This window comes from Dendroctonus ponderosae, unplaced genomic scaffold (assembly GCF_020466585.1).
Source record: "Dendroctonus ponderosae isolate FM_Combo_2020 unplaced genomic scaffold, Dpon_F_20191213v2 Dpon_F_20191213_8, whole genome shotgun sequence".
Taxonomy (NCBI): Eukaryota; Metazoa; Arthropoda; class Insecta; order Coleoptera; family Curculionidae; genus Dendroctonus; species Dendroctonus ponderosae.
Window position 1 is genome coordinate 7,352,755 of NW_026019016.1, and position 25,380 is coordinate 7,378,134.

At 33.9% G+C, this 25,380-nt stretch overlaps 2 protein-coding genes across 4 annotated transcripts; one reads left to right on the forward strand and one right to left on the reverse strand.

Annotated features, from left to right (window-relative positions):
- Positions 1-137: 137 nt before the first annotated feature.
- Positions 138-10,797, reverse strand: LOC109534480. 2 transcript variants are annotated; one of them, XM_019900167.2, is made up of 11 exons: positions 10,578-10,797; positions 9,818-10,395; positions 7,624-7,799; positions 7,231-7,564; positions 6,677-6,908; positions 6,054-6,465; positions 5,472-5,706; positions 5,183-5,355; positions 4,872-5,016; positions 452-678; positions 138-392 (listed from the first exon to the last, which is right to left on the reverse strand). In XM_019900167.2, the coding sequence occupies exons 2-11, from the start codon at positions 10,392-10,394 to the stop codon at positions 219-221; spliced, it is 2,685 nt and encodes an 894-aa protein (XP_019755726.2). In that variant the 5' UTR covers position 10,395; positions 10,578-10,797; the 3' UTR covers positions 138-218. The 2 variants fall into 2 exon arrangements, with proteins under 2 accessions (XP_019755726.2, XP_019755727.2); XM_019900168.2 differs by lacking the exon at positions 10,578-10,797 and having other exon boundaries at positions 9,818-10,571.
- A 381-nt stretch (positions 10,798-11,178) lies between these two features.
- Positions 11,179-25,091, forward strand: LOC109534481 (sphingosine kinase 2). 2 transcript variants are annotated; one of them, XM_019900169.2, is made up of 8 exons: positions 11,179-12,242; positions 17,671-17,981; positions 21,479-21,663; positions 21,813-21,914; positions 22,107-22,231; positions 22,777-22,912; positions 23,476-23,584; positions 23,642-25,091. In XM_019900169.2, the coding sequence occupies exons 1-8, from the start codon at positions 11,526-11,528 to the stop codon at positions 23,727-23,729; spliced, it is 1,773 nt and encodes a 590-aa protein (XP_019755728.2). In that variant the 5' UTR covers positions 11,179-11,525; the 3' UTR covers positions 23,730-25,091. The 2 variants fall into 2 exon arrangements, with proteins under 2 accessions (XP_019755728.2, XP_019755729.2); XM_019900170.2 differs by lacking the exon at positions 21,813-21,914.
- Positions 25,092-25,380: the final 289 nt, after the last annotated feature.

The following is a 25,380-nucleotide window of genomic DNA, read 5'->3' on the forward strand; positions in this document are numbered from 1 at the left end:
TTAGCTAGGTTTGTCTGCGAGCATCGGGATTTTTAACGCAGCCTTAAGAATTTATTGATCGTTGAAATAGCAAATATCAGCAGACTTCGTTTCGGGCAATATTTCAAATATTTAAACCGATACTTGTATTGAATCTCTAATCTATTGACCATGTAATTGTGATTTTAAGTGTATCGAAACTCAACTGCATATTTTTACCCTTACTAGGACCAAATGGGTCATTTAGGTGAATCCTCACCGCTCCATTCTTCCAGCTCTTCCTGGAGCCGCAGCTCCAGCTTTCGCATGTCATTGGCAATGTCTTGCTCATACATGGCATCGTCAGCCGACTTTCCAGTCAGATTTCCATGATGAGAGCGATTTGCTTGAGTCAGTGAATATACAATTTTATTCTGGAATTAAATCAGAAAATGTGATATGTAATTAGCTAAAAAGAGATAAAGAAACGTACAAGGCAAGCTTCCTTCTGCTTCTCCTGAATACCCTGTTCAATAACTTGAAGCTGCTGCGTCAACCGTTCTCTCTCACTCAACGAAGTGACGCCTTGAGATGCAAGCTTCAGATTGTTTAACTGTTTTTCAAGATTTCGCAGCTGAACTTGAACGCGTTGAGACTCGGCTATGAGTTCCTTGGTGGGGGTGTCTTGAAGTCTTGAGTGAAGTATTAGGTGTGGAGAACCTGGATGACAAACATTTGTTAAGACTAACGGAACATTGTCGTCTGATTCTCAACTTTGATAAACGCAAACATGCTCGGCTCCGCATCGAATTTTAAGGAAGCTTTTTATATCAAATCTCAGCAGTTATCGAGGAATTTCCTTGGTTGATAACGCTCTTATTTCAATCAACAAGCAAAAACGGTTGATAGTTTCATTTCAAATTAAATTAAATGCCCTAATTGATCACTGACTATTACCCATGAGAATACTGATTTTTTTGTAAATCGGTCAAATAATTCAATTATGCTTTTCGTGTCATGTCTGATTGTTGAGTTGTTTCACTTCGCAATTCAAATAATTATATGTGGTTTGCAAGAATGGCGCTCTTGACTGAGACACAAAGAATAAATCAGAGAATTCGAATTATGCTGAGAAACAATTACAAAACCAACAATCCCTACGATTCCAGCAAAAATATTGTTCTTTTTTCAGTAACAAGGAAATCCGGAGAAATCAACAAAATAAGTAGCAGTGGAGCAAACAGTCCGTCGATAATAATTAGTCTCCCAAATCTCAAAAATGTCCAGCGACTGTATAAATGCATTAACCAACAGCCATCTGATCGTTTTTCTTAATAAAACAACCAAATTTTCAATAAGTTTGTCCCAGCCGCCGAGTCCATACTGTCTATGAACCAATTAGCATTTTCAGTTTCGACTTTCAATAATTAATACATACATCTTTAACTGTATATATATCTTTTTCTTCTTCGGTTTTTTAAATAATCCGAATTTTATCAAAATCTAATCTAATTTTCATGTGCCAAATACTTTACAATAATTTAAGTTATGTAACCGTAATTTGTAGTAAAGTGTAACAAAAAATCCTATTTTTATTCCAATTATAATAAACTTGCCATGAACTTTAAGTCGCTATAACTTGATTAATTCAAATACAACCCCATTTTTTGTTAAGTTACCAGGAAATGCAATTTTTAATTACCTATCGAATGGTATTAGGATGTTAATAGCTAAGTCTTGGCGTGTTTACAAAAAACGTAAATTTATGAAAAAAGGTAAGTTTGGTCTGTTACTTGAATTTAAGACACCCTGTATCAATTGTTACTGTCTTAAATTAAACTAGACGTTTATATCTAGAACTTTTGTATTTAACATTTTTCTCTAAATTTCCAATTAGATTCAAAAACGGGGTGGCCAAAGTTCAATCAATATTGGTTATTAACTCAAAAACAGTTAAAAATCATTATAGAACATTTATATCGAATAAGCCTAGAATTGTGCGAATAATTCGAATATGCAATAAAAAGTACTGCCTTTCATTTAAAAAAGGTAAGTTTGGTCTGCCACTTGAATTTGACACACCCTGTATCAATTAGTATTATCTTAAAATAAACTTTACGTTAACGTTAATATCTACAACTTTTGCATTTAATATTTTTTACTAAATTCCAAGTTAGATGAAAAAACGGGGTGGCCAAAGTTCAATCAATAACCCTGTACACAACAAATCCGCATTAAAAATTAAATCTCATGAAAATCGAGCAAAATACTAATCGTCAAAATTTTCAAATATCAAGCTCAATGGCTCAAAATTTCATAAAAGTCGATTAAAACGATGGTGCAAAGTCTATTCCGCCCTATGGTCGGAGTTGTTTATATTTGGCTGGAAAAGGTGTTTTATTTACGGCGATCATCAAAACCAGTTTAAACTCGAAACGTGTCTTTGAAAATATAGCCATATACATTGGAAGTTTCAACAACACTGTAAACAACAAAAAAACTGGAATCGAACTGCGAAGCAAAGGAATTAGTCATCCAAAGGGCGATAAAGCAGATTATTATATCATGTTGGTTCTGTAGTTCGGTGTGTGAAACCGGTGAAAACTTCCATTTAGCATGATTTTTTTCCAAAAGCAAAGCAAATGTTCAGTTTCTAACGGGCAACAAACGAAATAGGTAGTAGATTCTTGGGGTCTTTTCGGGGATTTATAAAGTGGTTGCTGTAGATCATCCGGTCCGTTAACTGAAGGATTTAGTGCAAGTGCAATTAAGTTTTTAAATTGTTGTTAATATTCAGTGTGTATTCAAGGTGTCACCTTTTGGAGCATTAATGGGTAGAAACTGGAGTACGGCGCCAGCTTTCAGAAAGCTGGTAAGAACCTCTGATTTATAAATCTCTTAGGTTCAACTGATTTCAGTTTTCCGAAAAGCAACAGAAGTGTTATGCATTCTTTATATTTCTCTCTATTTAGTTTGCTGATTTCAATTCAGTTCCTGCTGTACTAAACGTATTTTCTTCTTTCTTTCCAGGTGGCACGATGCAGCTTTCGGTAAGTTTGTCATTACTTTACCTCTGGTTGCCATGTAGATGTACAGCTTTTAGTCCTATATTATTGAATTGTACTTTATTATACTGTTGTATATTTATTCGAAGAGGAAAGACGAGGGAGTTTCTGGATTCTGGATTGCGTTCCTCAAACGTTTTTAACTGATCTTTGCAAAATCAATTTGAAATCAGATTTTATGAATTAACTAGGTGTTTATCAAAGGTATACAGGTAATTGGAATTTTTCTGTTCCTAACACTCTAAACTAAACGGTTCTTGTATTCTAAATAGCGAATACTCAAAATGACAAAATTTAACTTCTTTCGCCCCGTTTTCCTACATTAAATGGTCACGTTTGTCATTTAAAAAAGGGTGTTCTGTTGCGAACTTACCTTAAATTATCTTGGAAGCAAACATATCGATTACTAATATTTTTCTGCTGTAAAGTTAAAGTTAATATTACCCCATAATCCAGACTAAAGTACCTAAAGGTATGTAAATATTGTTTATTACTTTGTGGTGTTCTAGGGGAGACCGCCTAAGAGGCGCAAGTGGTCCTGGCCTACCAGTTTAAATTTCGCGCTGGTTTTCCCAAATTTAACACACTAAACAAATTATGTTTGATAAACGTTTCGTGCTAAGAAATTGTAGCGGCCAGGATCTATCCGGCTATTCAATTTTTATTGCCGGTCAGCCCCTTCAGGCTGCAGGTGATCCAGAAAAAGATTATACCCAGAGTAGCGGCTGTTCTTTTAAATTTTAGCCACTAAATGGCGTCGGATCCGGACACCGTCTTATTTTGTTGAAGTAGATGGCAACCAGGGCTGTAGTTTTTCTTTGATTGCTTTTATGCTGCTGGCATGTGCAGGTTTGCGGAATTTATGGAGCAGATTTGCGTTTGGAGGCTGGAAGACCAGCTTGTACCTGATTTGTACACGCATATTAAGTCTTGTTCGAATCGACAGATAATTGTTTTGTTTGAAGCCCAGGTAAACATATACAGGGTGTCCCACCGGGAATTGCCGCGACCGATTTCTGCCAAACCATAATTAGGAGAAATTTGAAAATTGAACAGTGTGCCGAAGTCATTGGAGGCAAGCGACCTAAAATACTCAGTAGGTATCAACTTGCTTATTTTAAATGAAACACCACATATATTATAAGATTTTTGGATTGCACTCCAAATTCTAAATATGTTTAATGTATAATATCCTATACCTAAGTCTAACCGTTTTTGATATATTTGAAATTTTATGTAAAAAATAACAGTTGCAACCACTCGAATAATTTCAATTTTTCCGATAAGAAAATTTGTGCTACTTAATTCTCCACTCTCTCCAATTTGAAACTTATTTTTTTAACACTTATCTTATACGTATTAATAGTTATAAAAAAATTGCCGAAATTTTATTTAAGTAGGTCCTTTTCAGCAAGAAATAACAAGTAGCTGCAACTGTAATTGTTTACATAAAATTTCAAATATATCATGGACTTGGGTATAGGATATTATACATGAAATATGTTTAGAATTTGGAGCAGAATTTAAAACTGTAATAATATATAGGGTGTTTCAATTAAAATAAGCAAGTTGGTACCAACTTCCGGTATAACCGGAAGTGTGGCCACCTTGAAAATATTTTAGATCGCTTCCCCTCAATGACTTCGGCACACTATTCAATTTTCACATTTCTCCTAATGATAGTTTGCGAGATATCGATCGAGGCGGTCTCCGGTGGGACACCCTGTATATTTCCCGCGATTTAATAATACATCTGAAACAAACGGTCAAAAACTCAAACCCGCCCGCGGCACATAGTTTGCAGTTTTAAATTCATTGTTAATACCTTGTTAATTCATACACACTTACCAAACGTAACATATGCATCATTAATCCCAGTTGCAGAAGGAACTATTATTGGGTGGCCAGACGGCACTCCGTTTTGGTGATAGTGACTATTATTATTAATATACCACGATGTGACAGGGCTTCCAGATGAAACTGGTCTCCGCGTCTGAAATAGTAAATATGAAATAAATACAAGCAGATCCCACTAAAAAAATAGAGAATTTGCGATTGAGGAAGTGCAGTTAGACTTCAGTAGATTTGGGAAGTTTCCTTTGTAGTTTAGAACTATTTTAATAGTACAGTAAACTTTGTTTTTTAATTTAAATACTCACCATAGTTGACGATAAACTTCCGTCTCTGTGTGCAGCAGGTACAGATTGGCCAATTCCGTTTCCATCTTTCGGCATCCTGGAAATTGGTCCGAATTTACTAATAGACGGTGAATCGTAAGGAACATAGTCATCGTCTGCTGCTAATATTGAATCAGATCTAACAAAAGTAGGACCTATAACAAATAGAATTATTATATTTCAGCCACAATGAAAATTCAGAGAATTCCTAATAACATTATTAACATGGATCAAATAATAATTCAGTTAGAAACATTAAGTACTTAATTACCTGCGTTAATATGGCCAGTTAGGAAATGATAAGGGGATGTTGGACTATCCAAGTCGTGCTGAGATTCCTGACGGGCCAAAATTGTTGCCTTATTGGAAATTTCCGTGGCAACATTTTTGCCCACCACCTTCTCTAACTGACTAAGAACTTCTTTTTTAAGCTGATGGAGTTCTGGTAAACTTTTCATTTGATTGCGAGGCAGCTTCTGTGCCAAGTAGTTTTGGTGCTTTAAAGCCTGAAAAGCAAATACGTAAATTTAACTACAAATCAAAATATATTCATAATTATACAAATGAAGAAGAAAAGTTAAACGAGGGGATTTTTTTAGCGGCTTAAACGAACAAATAATTTCATTTCATTCATAATTATATCAAACATTGTACACAGATTTTATAGAAAAATGACTAGTTGAACAATAGGCAAAGTACGATTTTAATTAGACACCGTGTCGTTCCAATGTCACCAAAAAGTTGATTTTGAACATTTCCTGTCTATTTAAAATTATAACAGAACGTAATTTAACCACTTGATGAGATTGTAGGCGTATGATAATTATATGTGCAAATATGAAAAAGAACATACCATATGATCCCACCCAGTTCGTCGGTTATTCTCATTATTCTGCCCAGGATTGTTCGGAACAGCCTGAAACTCTGACTGCGATCTCACTGGGTAAATCGGGTTGCCATTTGCCAGAACCATATTATGAGCCGGAGTAGACATCATCTCCTGTGAAGGATATGGCGCGCTCTGAGAATACATTGGCTGCGAAAATTGCCCATGATTTTGCTGGTAACTTGGATTGAAGGGAATCTCGTAACTAATTCTCGGTATCGAAATGGGCACTGCTTGCAATGGTATTGGACTCACAGGACTATTATTTGATACAGAATAGTATTCTTCGGGTTGGGGAAATACTTTTTCAACGGGCGATTGGTTTTCGATTCGATGATCCTTATTGCGGTTGGTGTTCTTTCTATTTTTTGCACGATATCTGAAAAAAATATATTAAATATTAAAATACAATCGTTTTGGATTTCCTTTCTAAGTCCAAGAATAGAAAGTCGTATTGTCGGGTACAAGTACAACAATAAATTGAAAGTTTCCAAATGAAACAACATTGACAAAAGAGTCAAAACATCATGTAAGTTATGTGGTTTTCTATTTATTTTCCGTCATTCTTCATTCCATGTCTTTCGACTTACTTTTCCAACTCCTCATTTGAATGAGCAAACGTGCAGTTTGCTCCTCTCGGGCAACTTCCTCTCAGTGTCAGGTCTCGACACATGCTTATTTTATATTTTGCATGTTGCGAGTGAGACGTATCTTGCACTCGTCTACTTCCATGCTGCTGAATAAACTCCACAAGGCCAGCTACCACTTGTTTCACCGCTTCCAAACATTCAGTACAATCCTTCCAGCTTGGTGATGATAATTCTGTAATCATATGCAGAGTAGGTATTTCACCGAGTATTCTTTACACTAAATAAACTAGCAAGGGTATTCACAATCAGCTAAGTTTTTGCAAGATATGAAAGCCTTCGGTTGAGCACCAACTCAATTAATTAATGACCAACTGAAACCGGATTAAAAACTTGGAAAACTTTTCATATTTTCTTCAAACTCGCAAGCTCTCGCTTAAAACCAGTAAAAGTGGAACAACAGTTCAGAATTGCTGGATAAAATTAAATTTGATAAATCAGAAATCCATAAGGTTATTTACTAGTTAAAATAACTAGTCCAGTGAATTATATTATACCTGGGCTTGGATCTATCCCGGCTAGCAGCTCTAGAGGATTTCGTAACACAGATAATTTCCCCGGATCGCCAGTTCTTTGTAGGGCAATTACAAGTTCCTGCACGGATTGAGCGAAAGATTGGGGAGTTTGCAATTTATCTATAATACTTTGCATATGCGATTTATGCGCAGTGTCTCCATAGAGCAATGCGGACCACTGATCGGGGGCAATTCGTAAACCAGCCTCAGTTGCAATTTGCACTATTTGCGCATCATGTTCTCGGCGCAATGCTTCATATGTACGAAACTCCTCTTTCAGTTGCATTAAAGATGAGTCGCCTTCACGTTTTGATACCTACAGCAAACGGAAATGAAATCAACTGAAAAATTTCCTCGACAATGCGGTATTAGTACCTTAAAGCAGGATGCTCGGTAAAGCAATTGAACTACATGCCCTATACTGGTTTTCGATGCTTGTGGATAGTGAGGTTCCAATCTCTGAACCACAAACATCACTAATACTTTTCGAGATAGTGCTGAACCATCCTCGAGAGCAAGAAGAACGAGTTTTAAGACTTCCTCCTGCATAGCTGAAATACAATTTTGTATAACTTACGGATACCTTGGACAAATAATAAAATATTGTCTTGCAATAAAACTTAGATCAGAATACATTTTCACCAATTTCACTACTTGACTATTAATTTATTGAGCTGAGGAGAATCAGTAGCAATTTTTGAGAAGTTAAGTTGCATTAGGTAAAAATCACTGAAACAAAACAAGACAGACAAATTGAATAACATCTGCACGCAATAATGATTCGTTTTGCAATTAGCTCAATTTTTTGTGAAAAAATGTTTATCTTCTCTGCTCTTGATGGGGTCAAAGTTGGTCATTTGGAAATTGGAATTAACTAATTTATTTCTCATTTGGATGCACTAATTATTTTTGATATTGTTACGAACTTTGTAAAAACTTTTAGCATTCAGTTTTTACGCAAAAAAATATTTCTGTTAATTAACCGACATGGTCCAAGTCTTAGGCCGGTCGTTCTTTGAAAGCGTTGTCGTCCGAATTGCGTTCCTCATAAATCTGACGAAATAACGGAGGAACGTCTAAAATTGTTAATTGGTAAAAAACCAAAAATCCTTTTTTGCGCAAGAACTATTAGAGCTTCAAGATTTTACATAGAGCACAAAAATGCAAAAAACAATAATGAGTTGATCCAGCCTCTTGACAAAACCTTCTGGTAGTTTCTGTACTAAGGCACTCAAGAATTCACCACTTTCCCAATGTGAATGTTCTCGAGAAAATATGAGTATTACATAAGAACAGATTCAAAGCGAGTTTTATTAAAATCCATTGAATCATTCTCCCGATATTTGAAAACTGTAACTTTGTTGCAAAATTCGACATTTTTTTGTAATAAAATTTAGGTTACATCGTCTTCTTTTGAGCAAAATAAAGTCGCAACCTGTATAACAAGTACATTAAAAGCTAAAATATATTTCTTTTAATTCGTTAAGAGCCCTGACCTAAATTTTCCACATTGTCGAGTGTAAACTTTCTTTCTTTGTTATAAACAAATTAATATTACTGTTGTGAGGGTTCATTTGCATTGATTCAAAATTTAAATAGATTTTCGAAATTTAAACGCATTTTGCATTCGCCAATTTAATTGAATGTATTTCGGTCAAATGTTTCCGATTGCTCTGTTCGTTGTTTCCAGGATAATACTATTTCCAATTTCGCATGTACGTTCTTAGATGATCAGTGGGTTTATTATGCACATTTAAAAATGGACGTAAAATGATTCATTAATTATAGACAAAAATGTCAAAAAGTTATTCTATTGTAAAAAGCTGCGTCTACTAATCGTATGTTTCACAGTTCATAATACATGAACTTTGAGTAATACGAACGAATTAAAGTACTTTCTGTAAAAGTTATTCAAGTAAAAGCATTTCGTGCATTCCCTCTCGAACAGTTTATCAATGTCCCATTTCACACGAATGACCCTGTCCCTATACGCAAAATAATAAAGTAAATACATGTCTAATTTTAGTGATAATTCACTAGTGTTTTATCTGTGTGTTTCTCCATAGAAAACAAAGGAAGTGATTTCTCTTTTGAAAGAATCTGATAAGATAAGTTAATACGAACAACAACAATAATTGCTTTGTGTTTCCTCAAACAAAGTTCTTTGTGAATAATGAAGTACAAGTAACGGATTGACAAATATATTATAATGTAAATATTGATGAAAACTATTATGGTTTTCAATCTTTGGTCACAACGTCATAATATATACTTAATAGGTACCTCATTTACTTATAACAAAAAACTACTAGGTAGCAACAAAGGTCACACAGAACGCACATGAATTCGAAATGTTCAATCATATTAATTTGCTAATACCTATAAGTAATCACCATTAAAGGACATTTATGGAAGGTACAGATCAGCCAGCTATCAAGATACAAAATCATTAGCACGAACTTCCTAGGTTTCTTCGCTGGTTGGTGTGATAATGATAATGATAAAGTGACAACTTAAAGGAAATACTTGGAACTGGTTTAAAGTGTTTATGAAAAATAAATACACCTACCTGGACCCAAAAATTGGCAACCCCTTGCACGAACAGCTGCCCATAAGTTAGCTGAAAGCTGTTGAGGGTTTTGATGTTGCAAAATTAATTCAGTAACAGTCCTTTCGCCCAAAGATCGAGCTGCTCTCATGGCTCTTGTTCTTCCCTCATCTTCAACCAGCTGGCAGTTGATAAGTGTGACCAACTTCCTCTGCATAGGCCTGGATAGTATACTGCCACTTCCATTTGAGTGTGGTTTTAAATATAATGCTAATTCCTCAACATCTCTTCTGCATTTTGTGTAGTCGATTAAAATGTCGCTTGGTATAATAATATTGTCAAATGTATCTTCTGAATCGTTGATTGTGCTCGAACCGACAAGCTGTAGTAATGCTGTATTAACAGGCAAATTATCTATATCTACGTTGATTAACGTTTGATCAAACGGGCATTGTTTTCTATGTAGATTGGACAAACATCCTTTACATATTGTGTGTCCGCAGCCCAAACTAATGGGACTGCGAAGTTGGTCGTCAAATGCATTGCAACAAACTGGACACGTTAAATACTCTGTCCACTGTGGGGCCTGAATTGGCATTCTGAAGAGAAAGAGAAATTCCACAAATATAAAAATCAGGTGATTTTTTTCAGCAATGTGGCAAATATTTAATGGTTAATATGTTTAGGAAAGCGCACTTTTTAGCAGAAAGCAAATTCATTAAATAGATAATCTATTTCACAACACACACGGTTAAGCTCAACAAACAGGGCACATACTTACTTTGAAACCTTTATTGAATAAATTCACATTATGACTAATAGGCAATATTGTTGTTGTGACATCGGATTTCTGGAATTTCACGTACGTCACGCAAGACGTCACTTTTACTTCTGTCAACCATGTGTCAACCTACAGATTATTATCATCAGTATCATTTTCAACCATGGATGCAAATAAATCCTGTGTTCCATGCATCTGTTTATACCTTTGAATATAAAACTAATAAAACGTTAGTTTTATATTCAAAGGTTTATATCATGGTACGATGATACGAAAGTGTTTTTGTTGGTTGGAGATCTGCCAATTCGTACCACAGTTAAAATAAATTTTAAACTCTTTATATGCTGTGCCTTCCAAACTCCGAAAAATTTCTTGTTTGATCAATATGCCTCATTTTTTGTATCAATTTTGTAACTACATACTTGAAACTCTGTTTGCATCCAACGACAATGGCTTTATTATGACCTATTATGACTATTACATATAGTTTGATAATCTGTGGTTATGATTTAATGGCGGTAAACTAGCGCCCCCCCTCGTTAATTGTTGCAGAATCTAAGTTGTTCTCTCTCTTGTCCATACAAATAAACTGATAAGAACGTGACTCTCTGCGAGGCTCTTAGTCTGACAGGACTGGGCACGTGTTCTGTCAGTAAATACCCAATAATTACAAATTACAGCTGTTAAAACACGCGAAAACAGTCTAGAGTGAATGTGTTTAAATGTGTTTCCTTTAGTGCTCGTTGTTGTTCCCAGTATGGTCTGTAAGCTACTGTATAATGCCCTTGTAATAGCAGGCAACTTTCACTTAAGCTGTGATATTTTAATTGCATTTTAGCTATCTATATATTGTTGCATTTTAAATTGATTTTAATAATAGTCGTAAAGTTGAAACGATCTACATTCTCTCTTATACATTAATTAATATTCGCAGTGTTTATTCCTAAAATGGAAATAAAAACGTCGGAAGAAACTAATCAAAACAAAACCCTGCTAGAAGAAACGTTCTATGTTCTCTCTAAGAAGAAAAACACTTTCAAAGTTCGACTAACTCAGAAGGGCCTCCATTTGATTAGAGACAATGATGACAATATTAAAGAGCAGATCATTCAATTAAAGGATATTATTGGTTGTCAATGTTTAAGAAGCAAGAAACGAGCTAGACACTGTACCTGCCAGTCTCTACCTAGATCTGATAGTTTACAAGTCGTTGAAGAAAATTCAACTGATCTCGATGATTCAGATATCAGTGCTTACTTGTACGTGTATGCCTACATTTTACAAGGAACAAAGGAGGCAAATAAAAAACGAGAAAGAACAATTATAACGTTAAGGTTTAGATCATTTGACAAGTATGAAGACAATAACAAGGAAGCTCAAAGATGGAGATGTGTATTAAAGAAACTAATGAAAGGGGAAACTCTAACTAGCTCTATTGTAAATCAGAATTCCATAATAACTCGGCATAGAGAAACACGAAGGCTGCTCATTTTGTGCAACCCCAAAAGCGGAGCTGGAAAAGGCAAGCAAATATTTCAACAAAAAGTCGCACCTGTGCTAAATGAAGCTGAGATTCCTTACGATTTATATTTAACAAAACATTACAACTTTGCCAGAGATTTTGTAAGAAGCAGTAATGTTTTTCAGTGGACGGGAATCATTGGGGTGAGTTTTTGGAGAGTACCATTTTGTTAAATTGCTTGCGGATTTATATTACATTTTCCTCTAGAGAACCGAATTTAAATTAATCAGTTGATGTAACATATGCTTTGATGGGTCAGAATTAGAGAACTTAATAACAATCATATACTTACTTAAGTATCTTGAAAATATGGATAGTTAGTGTGTGAGATAAATCACCTTTTTATCTCGCATTTCATCATTTTTAGGAGTATGTCTCGACCTTAATTAAGCTGAATTTCAAGTAATATCCATAAAACAAAAGTATTCAAGATACATGTTTATCAAGCGAACTTTATAGACTATTGTCTAGTCTTCTTCATTCATATTAAATTATTAAAAATAATTAAACATACCTACGCATAAGTTTCGGATCGTAATTGAACAACGTAAAATAGAAAGGAAAGTTCTGATAAATTCGCGGGTGAGCTCTATTATAAGAAAAAGATCAACGATGGCCTACTTTAGGTTGAGTTCGCATAATTTGTCAGATTTGGAAACTGAATGTTAAGGACACAGAATTTACTTTGCTCAGAAACATACCCACATTTTGGTATACTAAAAAAACGTAAATGTTTCTAATAAGCTGTTGAAAATTTCTTATCGAATGTTCTTAACTTTCCCAAAACCACGGACTGACAGAAAAAGAATTGGACTAAATCGTGGTCCAAACGGAAATAAAATCGATCGCAGCTATCCGAATTTATCCAGTTTCGAGTAAATTTGGCCGTGTAAGGTTTATTTTGTTGCGCAGTTTATATTTATACAATTTTCTTTATAAGTTTTATTTAAATATTGTCGGACAATTGTTGTTTGAAGGTGGAAACGTATTATACTGGAAGCACATTATCGAGAAGCAGACGAAAATATTCTTGAAGAAATTGCAAATTTTGCTGAAAATTTCTTCACAAAAATGTGCACCAATCAAATGTCCATTAACATTCAACATCAAACGTGCATACTTAAATACATTTTTATGTGCCTACTGAATTAATACCCTCGTAATGGACTTACCGTTACGAACAAAACGGCTTTCTTTCGTGCGTCCCCAACACATGCTGGATAAACCGATAAAAGGTTCTTGAAAATCCCTTTCCTAAAAGAAAAAGTTGTTCGCTAACTTTCCGTAGATTTCTCATTGTTTTTTGCATTGGAATAATATTTACATTTAATTTTAATTATATTTTTCAATCATTAAAATAACATTGCCCATATCTTCAAAATGAAATTGGTCGAGGCGACAAATGTTCTAACTCATTTTTGAGCAGCGTCGTAGTGTAAAGTCTTGAATTTTGCTACTAATGAAAATGTTTTATAGTAGGATACTTAATATACAAAAATTCCTTTTGACAAAATGCATGCTATTATGAAACATCTTGTGTATCAGATTTTTTTGTAATATTTATAGATACATTTAGAGATGTCTTACTTTGCGGGAAACGTTTATTTCAAACCATTAAAAGCTTGCTGTGAAGTTGAAATCGCATAGAAAATAAATAGGAGACATTCATGAAATTTTATGCACATTTCTATGTACTTTTTTGGTGAAATTTAGCGGATTTCGAGTGAATTTCGGAGATTTCGAACGATTATGGTGACATTTATGGATGTGGTTGCCCTCTCAATTAGAAGATTTAAACCATGTTTCGTGTAGTTAGTTGGTTTTAGCATCACGTTAATCCTGTTTATAAATGCTCGAGCGTCTGGCCCTAGAAATTATAACTTGTTGTTTTCATTCTATTGACTGTTTAAATAAGTTTATTATTTTAAGCGTTTTTTTTAGTTTAGTAGTTTAACAGCTGGCAAAAGTCCTCTTTGAGTAGAATAGAGAGTAAAATCTTTCCAGTTAGCCTATCTTCCATATATACTTTATCAAAATTTAATCAATTCGCGTTTGTTTCGAATATAATTTAACACTTAACTAATTAAAAGTATGTTAAGACCTTATTGAAAAATGTACTGTAAAAAAATTACTTATATCTTCCTGACCCAACACAAAATGGACTTATTTAATTGCAAGACGCCAAAGTGCGCTTATGTGAAACAGGCCTGGTGTAGAAAAAATAGCGATTGTAAGTCTTCCCTTCGTTCTACTTTAGGACAACATACTATTTCACCCCTTTCACGGTGCCCCAAAAAGACTAAATATAATGAATAAATCACGATAAGGAAGGATCTGAATCGAATGAAAATTAACACTACCAAAGATAATATAGTATCGCGAGTGTAGTCTCGTGTTTGCTCCATTTAAATGTATAAATAAACAACAGAAGTAAAGCAATATTTTGATTTGATGAGTTGGTTTCTGTGGATAATACATATTTAAATCTAATACATATGTATGTACAATTTATTTGTAATTGGTGCAGGTTTGCAACATTTCCTGGAATTTTCATTTAATTTTTTAAGGGTTTTCCGAGGTCATTTCAAATGCACAACGCATAATTTAAAAATGCATGTCTATAAACAATGCAATTATATCCATGTGTTTGCATCATTATCTGGATTTAACATTTGTAACCGATGTCATCACAACGACATGAAATTTGTCAGACATTCTTGTGTTTTTTTTTCAAGATTTCCTCATTAAATGTCCATATTTTCTTTTCAGTATGACTGAGGATAAATTGTCACTTGTACCAAGTGTACTTAAATAAATAAAAATCTCTTATGTCCCCAAACGAACTGATTGATTCAGCAAAAATTCATCTGTTATTGCGACCATAAAAAGAACACCAATTAAATGATTAAAGCGAGTCACGAATCAATTATATTAGCTTTTTAACATTTGTGCTTAATTGTACGGGATTACCTTTGCACGTATTAAAAATTATTAAAAGTTTTTTTTTGATTATTGAGTTAAATAATGATGTGGTGATATAGTTTAAATATCCATTTGTGGTGCTTGCAAGAGTATACTTTATTCAAGGTTATCTGTATGATTGTATTTAATTTTTTTTTAAATCAAACCAAGAACTTTGTACCCATGTTGTTTATTTAAGATTAATTATAAACGTCGATAACTGCTAATGAAATTCAAAATAATTTGGTAGACGTCTTTTTAAAATTTTCCTTGCCAAAAACGTTTAAATTGGGTGTAAGCTTGCTAACGTATTAATATTGTGTTCGATACAGGGCGATTCTTAAAATGCGGCATTTATCTTTGTTTTTCTGGTATGGGGAGTGATCTGTTTGGCCGTCCAGAAAATGGTTACTTTTTTATTCTCCTGAAGTAATAAAGAAAACGCCTTTTAATGGTTCTCCGAATATTCTACCTGCGTTTTTCCGAATCATTATATTGGATTTGAATTTTGGTAATCGGCTTAATACTAGAATGGGACAAAAACATGGCTTACAAAGGTTGTAGACGCACTCGTTTAGTTACATTATTTCACGCGGAAAACTGAATTTACATTTTTTTAATCAAATGGTTCGTCTTTATTTTAGACGGTGGTTTAGGAGAAATTATTTTAAGGGTATGTAGCAAGCCAGTTGCCGAAAGAAAGTCTTGTTGCGAAGGATCGGGATTTTGCTTCTACCATCGATAATTACTGTGGCAATTGTTGACAGAAACTGCAGTAAACAATCGTCCGTTTTCACGAATCCATTGTCAAAATGGTACTCTTAAAGACAAATTCGGTTCTGGAAGATTTCGTACCTGTTGCACGTGAAAATCCTACAAAATATTGTTTGTGAAGTTTGAGGTAGCATTGCGATGCACCTCACGATATAACATCCAGAACAAGACACTTACAAGACACTGGTTAACAGTTACAAGACACTGGTGTTTCAAATTGTCATTTGGGATAATCTTATAAAACTGAGCTTGATAAACTTTTTATTTGTTTTGCAATAATTGCTTTCTTAGTTTGTAAATTATACTTCCCAAATCAATATATTTCTGTAGTAAACAAAAATCTTTTTATTTGCTTATTTTGATTTCTTTATTTTTATTTGACTCTATATCCTAAAACGTTTCTATTTCCCCCTAGTGCTACGTCAACTGATAAATGTTCAGGTTTTTTTGAGCATTCTGTTTGAACAAAACAAACATTATTGACTCCAATCAAAAGAGATTTTGTTTTGTAATATTGATTTAATGCAAGTCATCAGATTATCGTTCGCGTATTAATTCTAACAACGATATACGCTATAGCAAAGGTATTTATCTTGAATGGTTTGTCAATAACTACATGTTTTGGAATCGTGTCTTTCAAATTAGGCATATGAAAATACACAGGAAATTTTCGGTACAACATTTGAGGACGACCTGGCCACAATTGCTAATTGAGCCATGTAGTGTGTCTTTTACTTGTACAATTATTTGCAACTGGCTGATACTGCTCTCGTTTCCGTCTGGGGTTTGTAAAAACTGCACAGGTCCAGATATGTTATCAAGGATTCGTGAGAGGCATCGTACTATGGTCTATTGCACTTATTGGGCTCTTGGGGATTTATTATTCTTTGTTCTGGGTTTTATGATTTTATTTTATACATTTACGTTTACATTTACATTTACATACGTTTAGTACCTGGATTTCTCAGCATCTCGGTCGAAAGACTTTGAATTGAAAATAAATTGGTCTCACAGTGGTTCTTGTACAGTTTTTAAACGCTTTGAATGAATTACTCGATGCTCATTTACAATTAAAAGACATTATTTAACTCGATTTATTTTTTGCTTTCATTCTGCAGTAACATTTGATAAAATTTTAATTGAGTTTGTATATCATATATTTCTTCTACATCTTCCACAAGGCGTATGGCCATACTTGCTTAGTTCCGGCTTCTTTGTTCTTGCAGAGCTCATTGCCAACTGTCCCGTTTTGGTGATTATCCCAAGGATCTTCTCCCTTGTGAGGCGTTATTTTGTACGATCTTGGCTATTCGATCAGAAGTTTTTCACTTAATTTTATGCTGGGCTAAACAGCGTGTTTCTAATGAGAAAGATAAGCAAGTATGGTGTGAAATACTTAAGTAGCGTTAATCGCGTTAAATCGCTGTCAACAAGTTTGTATCACTTAAAACGGGCAAAAAGCCAAATCCTCATTGTTAATATTTCCATTGGCTACAGGAATAGCTCAGGGCAGCATCTTGAGTTCGATACTCTTTACTTCTTTAATGATTTGCACTTGGTCTGATCCTCGACAAAATATTAGTTTTGCGGATGTTACTAATTTGTCTACTACTAATCGAGTTGAAAGGTGGTTTTCTGCAATGTGAAACTGTAGTGTTCAGCACCGGATGGGCCAAAAAAAAATTAATGGCTCTTCATTGGAGACCCCGTATTGCAGTCTGCGCTTCGCAAAGCAATTTTTACCAATGGCAATTCGACTTTAACTTTAACTTAAAATTTTTAACTTAAAAACTTTTAACTTAAAATTACCAGTCAAACCGAAATGTTAATTTGCAGGTGGGTGGCGACGGTATCATTTACGAGATAATAAATGGAATTTTTGAACGTCCTGACTGGTCTGATGTAGTGAAATCAGTTCCAATTGGGGTTGTTCCTGGTGGTTCTGGCAATGGGTTGGCTCGAAGTATAGCCCATCATGCAGATGAACCATATTTGCCATCGCCAACTTTGCCAGCGGCTTTGGCAGCAGTTCGAGGATACAGCGAACCCATGGACTTAGTCAGAGTTGAAACTCTCTCGCAAATTGTGTATTCTTTTCTCTCTGTGGGATGGGGTTTGTTGTCGGATATCGACATTGAAAGTGAAAGGTGCGTGAACAAGATTGTAGCTTTGAAATGCATTTTAATATGGGGAAAAAGTTCTTCCAGTTCCAGGAATATATGTTGTAGTTGTTGCTACTATTTATTTCGAGCTGATCTAACTTTTATTAAAAAAAAATGTCAGGCTCCTCCCCTATTGATCCTCAAAATTCTTTAAAAAAAATTGATGTGTGTGGGTGATTTCATAAGGGTCTTGGTACAGTCAACACTTTCATTTGGTTACTGGAATCAACTATTTATTTGGGTTGATGCACTAATGTGTGTTCACTTTTTGTGTTCTTTGTAAAATCTTATAGCTTTTATAGTTTTTGCGCAGAAAAATATTTCTGTTTTCTTAACAATTTTATGCATTCTCCGTTTATTTCATCGGATTTCTGAAGAACGCAATTCGAACGAAAACGTTTGCAAGGAATGACCGGTCTAAGACTTCTAAGTTTTGATCAATCGATCAGTTATTAACAATAAAACGCTTGACAAATGATTTATTTAAAAATAATATTATCGCGTACTTCGACAATTTTGCGCAGAAACGATGCTGTTCAACAGGATTTTACAAAGAGCGAAAAAATGTCAAGAAATTATTAGTGCATCAACTCAAAAAAAATTGTTGATTCCAGCGACGAAATAAAAAGTTCTAACAGTTTTGTACCCAGGCACTCAAGAATTCACCACTTGCCCCAAGCGAATGAACTCGGCTGCCTCATCAAAATATACGTCGTGGGCACGATTCACATTCACAGCGAATTTGATTCAAAGCTATCGTCTCATTCTACCGATATATCAAAAACATGAATTTTTTTGAAGAATTTTGATCATCAGTAGCAGAGGCGCCAGACATTTTTTCTTAATAAAAGTTAGGTCAGATCGTCTCCTTCTGAACCAAAGAATGTCGCAGAACCCTTTTTATCAGGTACTTGCGGAATACCCTGTATGTTAAAATAATAGCAGCAGATATTCCTGGAAGAAACTTTTCCCCATATTAAAATTAGCATTTCAAAATTAGAATCCTGAGCCAAAGAATGTCGCAGTGCCCTTCATAGATCTTAGATCATGCGCTTACGGGAAACCCTGTATATTGTTTTACAGTAATGTATGGATAAACCCGAAAGAAAGTGGGGATAATAAGCACTCAACAAGTAGATATAAATTAAATTAAATTACTTTTTTAATTTAATTCAATATTGTTACGGCACATTTTCTAACTATGTTCGTTTTCGTCATCCGAGAACTCAATTTCTTCTATGACACCATCTTCTCAGATATCTATGTCTACATTTTTCTCATCATCTTCTGTTTATTAATTTAAATCACTTTAGAATCAATCGCACTAGAAGTTTAACATCTTTCTACCGCTTCCTCTTCTAAAAGTACCGCCTGCAACAATCGTTATCGATATGTAATTTTCTCAGTTTGGATCACATTCTGGTCCATCGGCTGAAGACGGTAGAAACATTACCTTGATTATATTGGTTCAAACCATAATGTGACCTACTTTTGTTTCGAAACCATGGTGTAAATTGCAATATACATACTACTACAGGTCGTTTCATCAAGTAGTTGGCAAAAGGAAAAATCGAAGTGTTCAGGATTATGAATATAATTTTATGTTATGGCATCGCTCAGATTTTAAAGGAGTTTGAATTCTAAGGCACTATCCATACATGACTGTACAATTTAGGCCTGGGCAACTCAGTGAATTTTTATTTCAGCGCAGTAACTCAGTTCTGTTGCTGGGAAAATGTTGATTTTTTTTTAACTTTTTTTAGATTTATTTTAAATTCCATTTATTAATAATATTTTTAGGATGTCTTTAAATTTCAGACTTTTCCAGTTTTAGCCAAGTTATTCTTTCTTCTAAATGCTCAATTTTCTAAAGTTTCACTTAAAAATGCTGACAATCTTAAGGTATTTTCCGCGAAAAGTTATGAAATGAATTGCGAATCTTTCGGCGCTCTGTAAAAAGTTTCGAAATTCCTGTCCAGCTTCGAATTTGGAACAAAAATCAAACAGTTTTCTAACAAAAAACGAACAAAATAAGCGAAAGTTTATAACATCATTTGGAAATCTCGTCACCTCCATTCCTCTGAAGACTGTAGAATTTGTTAAAAAATGAGGTTTTTTAGTTTTGACTGAATTTTTTTGGTTCTTTCTACTAAAAACGCTCTATTTTGTAGTTTCACTTTAAAATCCTTACGATCTGGAGGAATTTTACGCGAAAAATTTATTAAATAAAAAAAAAATATCTTTTCTATAAAAAGCTATAAATATAGCTTTGTAAAAATTTTACAGACACTTTTTTCAGTGTCGAATTCGGGACAAAAACGAAAATAAATGCCTGCCGTTTTTTCCCGAAAACCATTAAGGTTTTCTTCAAAACTGATCGCGAAACTAAAAGTTTTTAATCGAAAAGACAAAAAAGCATTATTTTCTGATGATTCTCTTCTTTTTTGACATTAATCGGGTGTTTTCAGCCAATAATGTCAAAATTTATTTTGCTAGAAAATTCGCTTCATTCATCGGTTCGCAGGGAACTTTAGAAAACCCATTTCAGCTTCGAATTTGGTACAAAACCAAATAATTTTATTCAGGTTTTTACCGAAAGTAATTAGGACTTTCTTGAAAAACGACCAAAGGGCAAAAGTTTACAAAAAATTATTGGGAAAATTCGCCGCCCTCATCGCTCTGAGGATTTCTAAAGTTCCTTTAAATTTTCCGATTATTCCAGTTTTAGCAAAGTTTCAATTAAGCAATTATTTTTACGCAGAAATAGCATTATTTTTTAGTTTTACTTAAAATACTGGCGATCTTCAGGTATTTTCTGTGAAAAATTATAAGGTACATTTTATTCGAACACTCGCCTCCTTAACAGCTTTGCAAAAATGTTTGAAAAACTTTTTACAGCTTTGAATTATGAACAAAGCTCTAATACTTATTTCTGGGTCTTTTTCCAAAAATATTTCCCCGAACTGGAAAAGCGAAAGTTTATAATCATTTATTTGGAAAACCCTTGGAAACTGGAGTTTCTTCACTTTTAGGTCAATATTTCTCAACAACACTGTCTCTAAACAGAAAAACCGCTTTTTTCCTAACGTTTTACTGTAAAATACTGGCGAACTAAATCTTAATGATCTTAACTTTATGCCAAAAAATTAAGTTTTTTGATTTTACAAGAAAATTCGTCGACTTTCTTTGGACTCACTTTGTTTAGTTGTTTGAAGAAAGTAATAAAACTTTACTCATTAAAAATGTTAATAACCCTTTTTTAGATGTGAAAATTCCAGTCTCGAGTCGAGACTCGAAGAAAGTCCTAAAGCTTTAACAAAAGAATTATAACTCATTAACCGATGATTATTACTCGTTAACTCAGAGAGCGGCAACAACTCAATAGCGCATTTCAACGCAGTGTTACCCAGGCCTAGTACAATTCATGGTTTCGAATTTAGTTCTCAGCAATGTATTTAAAAGGTATTTTATTGCATTTTTAGATTAAGATTGTTAGGTGGCACGAGATTTACAGTTTGGTCAGTAGCCCGTTTGATAGGTTTAAGATCATATAAAGGGAAATTATGGTATCTGCCTTCATCTTCTTCAAGTTCCTATAGTCAAAGTCCAATTAATGAAGGCAGCTCCATGGATTTTCCCTCAGAGGTGCATTTGGAGACAGACGAAGGTAATATTTACAGTGGAAAAATACTTATGATATTTTTCTAAATGCCCTAATTCTTGTGGTTTCCAGCTTGATGAATTGTTTGGTGTTTTCTAACTTTTGACTGTTTGTTGCTCTATGTTGGCTCTATATTGCTTGTGTACTGTTTTTAGGGCGGCCAAGGGTAGATTCGTGGTATAGTGCGCACTCTAGACGTAGTGCCTATTTTTCTCTTGGTGGCAGCTCATATCAATCTACTACGGATAGCGGATTAGGTAATTTTGTCTCAAAATGGGTGTTGGTATCTTGACCGTTTTTATCGTGATGGTCGATTTTGTTGGGTACATTCTAAGCATGAATCTATAAAATTTAACTCGAATTAATTTTACCCATTCGTATTTCATTGATTGACAACAACAATTTGTTGTTGATCAACGAAATTCCTTTTTGAACAAGTTTTTCATTAGGTGATGGTGATAATGTCGATTCAGGTGATCGGCCCAGACGAATGTATGGGCCATCTCCACAGTTGCCCAGCCTAACATCAGTTTTACCAGGAGATTGGAAATGCATCGATGGTAGATTTGTTATGGTAAATGACACGCATTTTGGAAAAATGTTCCAAGTTATTTGTAGTATGATATTCAAAAAATATTGCGCTTGAATGCAAAATATTATAGAGGGCAAAAAGATTTGGGAAGGAATTTGAGGGTATTTTTCAAAGATATTAGCTTTCGCTGGTGCATCTTCAATTGCGTATTTTAATTTAGTCAACTAGTAGTATCGCATGAAACATTGAGTTGTTCTTAAAGGATTAGATTGAAGAATTGATTGATTTCATTCAAAAAAAATATGTGATTTTTTTTTCACCTGTATATTTTGTTGATTTACGCGCGAAGAAAAATTTTGCAAGTTTAAAATTTTATTTGCAGATTTATGCGAATGAGCCAGTTTTTGTAACTGTCTTTTTAACTACATTTTACTACCGCCCTATATACCTAGACAACAAATCAACTTTAAAAAAATACTGCGTGATTCATAGAATCGTTTTCAGTTAAATTTTTAAAACTATGCTCTTCCAATAAATAAAATGTTGATATTTTTGTTAAATCTTGCATAGAATTTCTTCTAATTAAGGTGCATGCATCATATCAAACCCATTTAGGAGAAGATTGCCTCTTTGCGCCAGAAGCCCGATTAAATGACGGGCGCATTTGGCTACTGATAGTCAGGCATGGAGCAAGCAGATCTCAATTACTGCAGTTTCTTTTAGGTAAGTTCAATATCGCTTCGATGGCATAATGGCACCTTACAACAAATGATCGGTTTATTATGTTTGATGTTTTATAGTTTTGGTATAAATGTTCTTATAGAAACATAAAAAAAAACATACAAATAATACTTAATTTAGGATTTAATAATTTGTACTGGCCGGGATCTAAAATAAAATTTACTAGGTCTAATTCAACAATGATTATCTCGGAAACGAAGGTTCGCTTGGTTCATGTATATTAACTCTTTATTTCCCTGTGTCTAAGTTTGACGATTGGAAGCTAAGTCAATATAGTGTACATATGTATTAAAATATAAAAAATAATATTTCTACACTTAAGTTTTGTACATATTTGTACCATTTTAATATTTGTGTGCTATAATAGTGAGTGAAACTTTTCTGTTTCTAATACTCCGTGTTCTTATTTTCCATAAGCGATTTTACATTCAACTTAATCTGGATTGTTCCGCTTCCGCATAAAACAAAATTTTGAAAATGTGCTGATACCATACTAAGGCCATAATACACAGACACTTCAAAAAAATGTTTGTATTTTAAAATAGGATTGACAACTGGAGCACACGCATCGTCCGAAAATAAAGACCCCACAGGAAACATTGAGCTAATTCCTGTTATTGCATTTAGAATAGAACCAGATATGGCTCACACTGGGTAAGGATTTTGATGTTTTCTTTGACTATTTGTTGCAATCTGAAGCGCTTTCCTCAGCTATATGACTGTTGATGGGGAACATGTGGAATATGGACCTATTCAAGCAGAAATATTTCCTGAACTTGGTAGGGTGATGGTTCCTTGACCGAATAATGCCGTTTCGCGAAGAAACCAACGAGATTCTAGGATAATAAAAAAATCGAAGGTTGTGATTTTATCTACTCTAGAGCCGCTTTTAATACGGCTTGATAGTTTCTAGATTCCACTATATTTCTATTGTTCGCAGTACAAGCGTACTGTAATATTGTTAACATTTTAGATGTTTATCCAACATTTTTACCATATCGCTAGTGCATTCCTACGGATCGAGCGTGTTTCGATACCTGTTGTTCTCGCATCCAGCTCCAAAAAATAAACTATTACTAGTTCTAATCTTAAATCCACTTTAATTGAGGGATTTTATTCAAAGTACAATGTCTAGTCCGCCGTGTGCCGCGTTGTTCGCCTTAACAAAAATAACATAATCAATTAATGTACATAATAAAATATACTAAAAGTTATCAAAATAATCGGGTTAAACATTCCGAAAACTTCCGTCATTAATTTTTTAAATTTTATTAAAAAAGTTATCTCGATTTATTTAATAAGTTAAAACTGACCTTTTAATCGCTTTAGATTTGGATATTTTTTATTTGATGGTCGTTGAAGAAGCCTAACATGTACATATTTCTGATTTTATGCCGAGTTTAAATCCAAATATAAATAACACTAAAATTGTCATTTTGCTTCACATCGATTTGAATGCAATTCAATCGGACAATAAGAATAATCAAAAAATTCCTGTGTGAAAAAAACAAGATCAATTAAATTATAAAAATCAGTAAGTAGAATTCTTAAGATTAAAAAATACAATTTGGATGTTGAACGTTAAGCTGAATATCTTTGCTTGATTTTCGGGATATTATGGATTATAACTGATGCTAAAGATAATTTACATTTTAAAATTTTTTTACAGTTCTCCAAGATCATTTTTTAGTTTCTCATCTGATCATATCATTCAGTTTGGTTTTAATACATATTAGTAATTCTGTTGATACTTAGTTAAGCCTAAAATTCACATTCATTAAATGTTGACAAAAGTACCTTTGTGATTACCAGAAATGACAAATTCTACCGCTCTCTGGTTTAAGCATTTTCAACATGACTTTGTGTTCATCTTACATTTCATATTCATTTCCGGCATGTGATTTTTTTAAACTAGAAAACCTTTATTTATGTGGATAGTAAAATTACATTTTGTGAATGGCATCTACCGTTACTGTCAGTAATTCAATGATTATTAGTAGTGAGTTTTAAATACAAATTGTTAACTGTAGAGACGTATTGCCTCATAATTATTGTTTAAGTTGTCCCGACTGTTGAGGAGCTGCTTTACATTTTCCGAATACATTTGAAAGGACATGTTTATAAAAAGTTATTGTTACATCAAATATACTTTTTAGAAGAATGTTTTTGCTATTAATTTGACCCTATCATAAGCCCGACATTTTCGGTTGGAAAACCAGACCAGTGTTTTTATTTTTTACGCTGAAATAAACTGTTTTTAAAACTAGTTGACTTAGATGGCGAGGAAGAGTGAATGTGTTGATCAAATCATAAGAATCATCTAAACCTTAAGAACTTTTGCGAAGTCGATATTACATTGGCGCTTTTCCTTTTGAAGCGAAATTACGAAGAAAACGTGAATGTTGACAATGTAAAACCCGCGTCAGCGTTGTTATCAAATATCTTTTGAA

Coding starts and splice junctions, on each gene's coding strand:
- LOC109534481 (XM_019900169.2), top strand. CDS start 11,526: ATGGAAATAAAAACGTCGGAAGAAACTAATCAAAACAAAACCCTGCTA. Junction 21,915..22,106: donor TACTACGGATAGCGGATTAG/GTAATTTTGTCT, acceptor GTTTTTCATTAG/GTGATGGTGATAATGTCGAT. Junction 22,913..23,475: donor ATTACTGCAGTTTCTTTTAG/GTAAGTTCAATA, acceptor ATTTTAAAATAG/GATTGACAACTGGAGCACAC.
- LOC109534480 (XM_019900167.2), bottom strand. CDS start 10,394: ATGCCAATTCAGGCCCCACAGTGGACAGAGTATTTAACGTGTCCAGTT. Junction 7,565..7,623: donor ACCGAGCATCCTGCTTTAAG/GTACTAATACCG, acceptor CGTTTGCTGTAG/GTATCAAAACGTGAAGGCGA. Junction 5,017..5,182: donor GAAGTTTATCGTCAACTATG/GTGAGTATTTAA, acceptor TTACTATTTCAG/ACGCGGAGACCAGTTTCATC.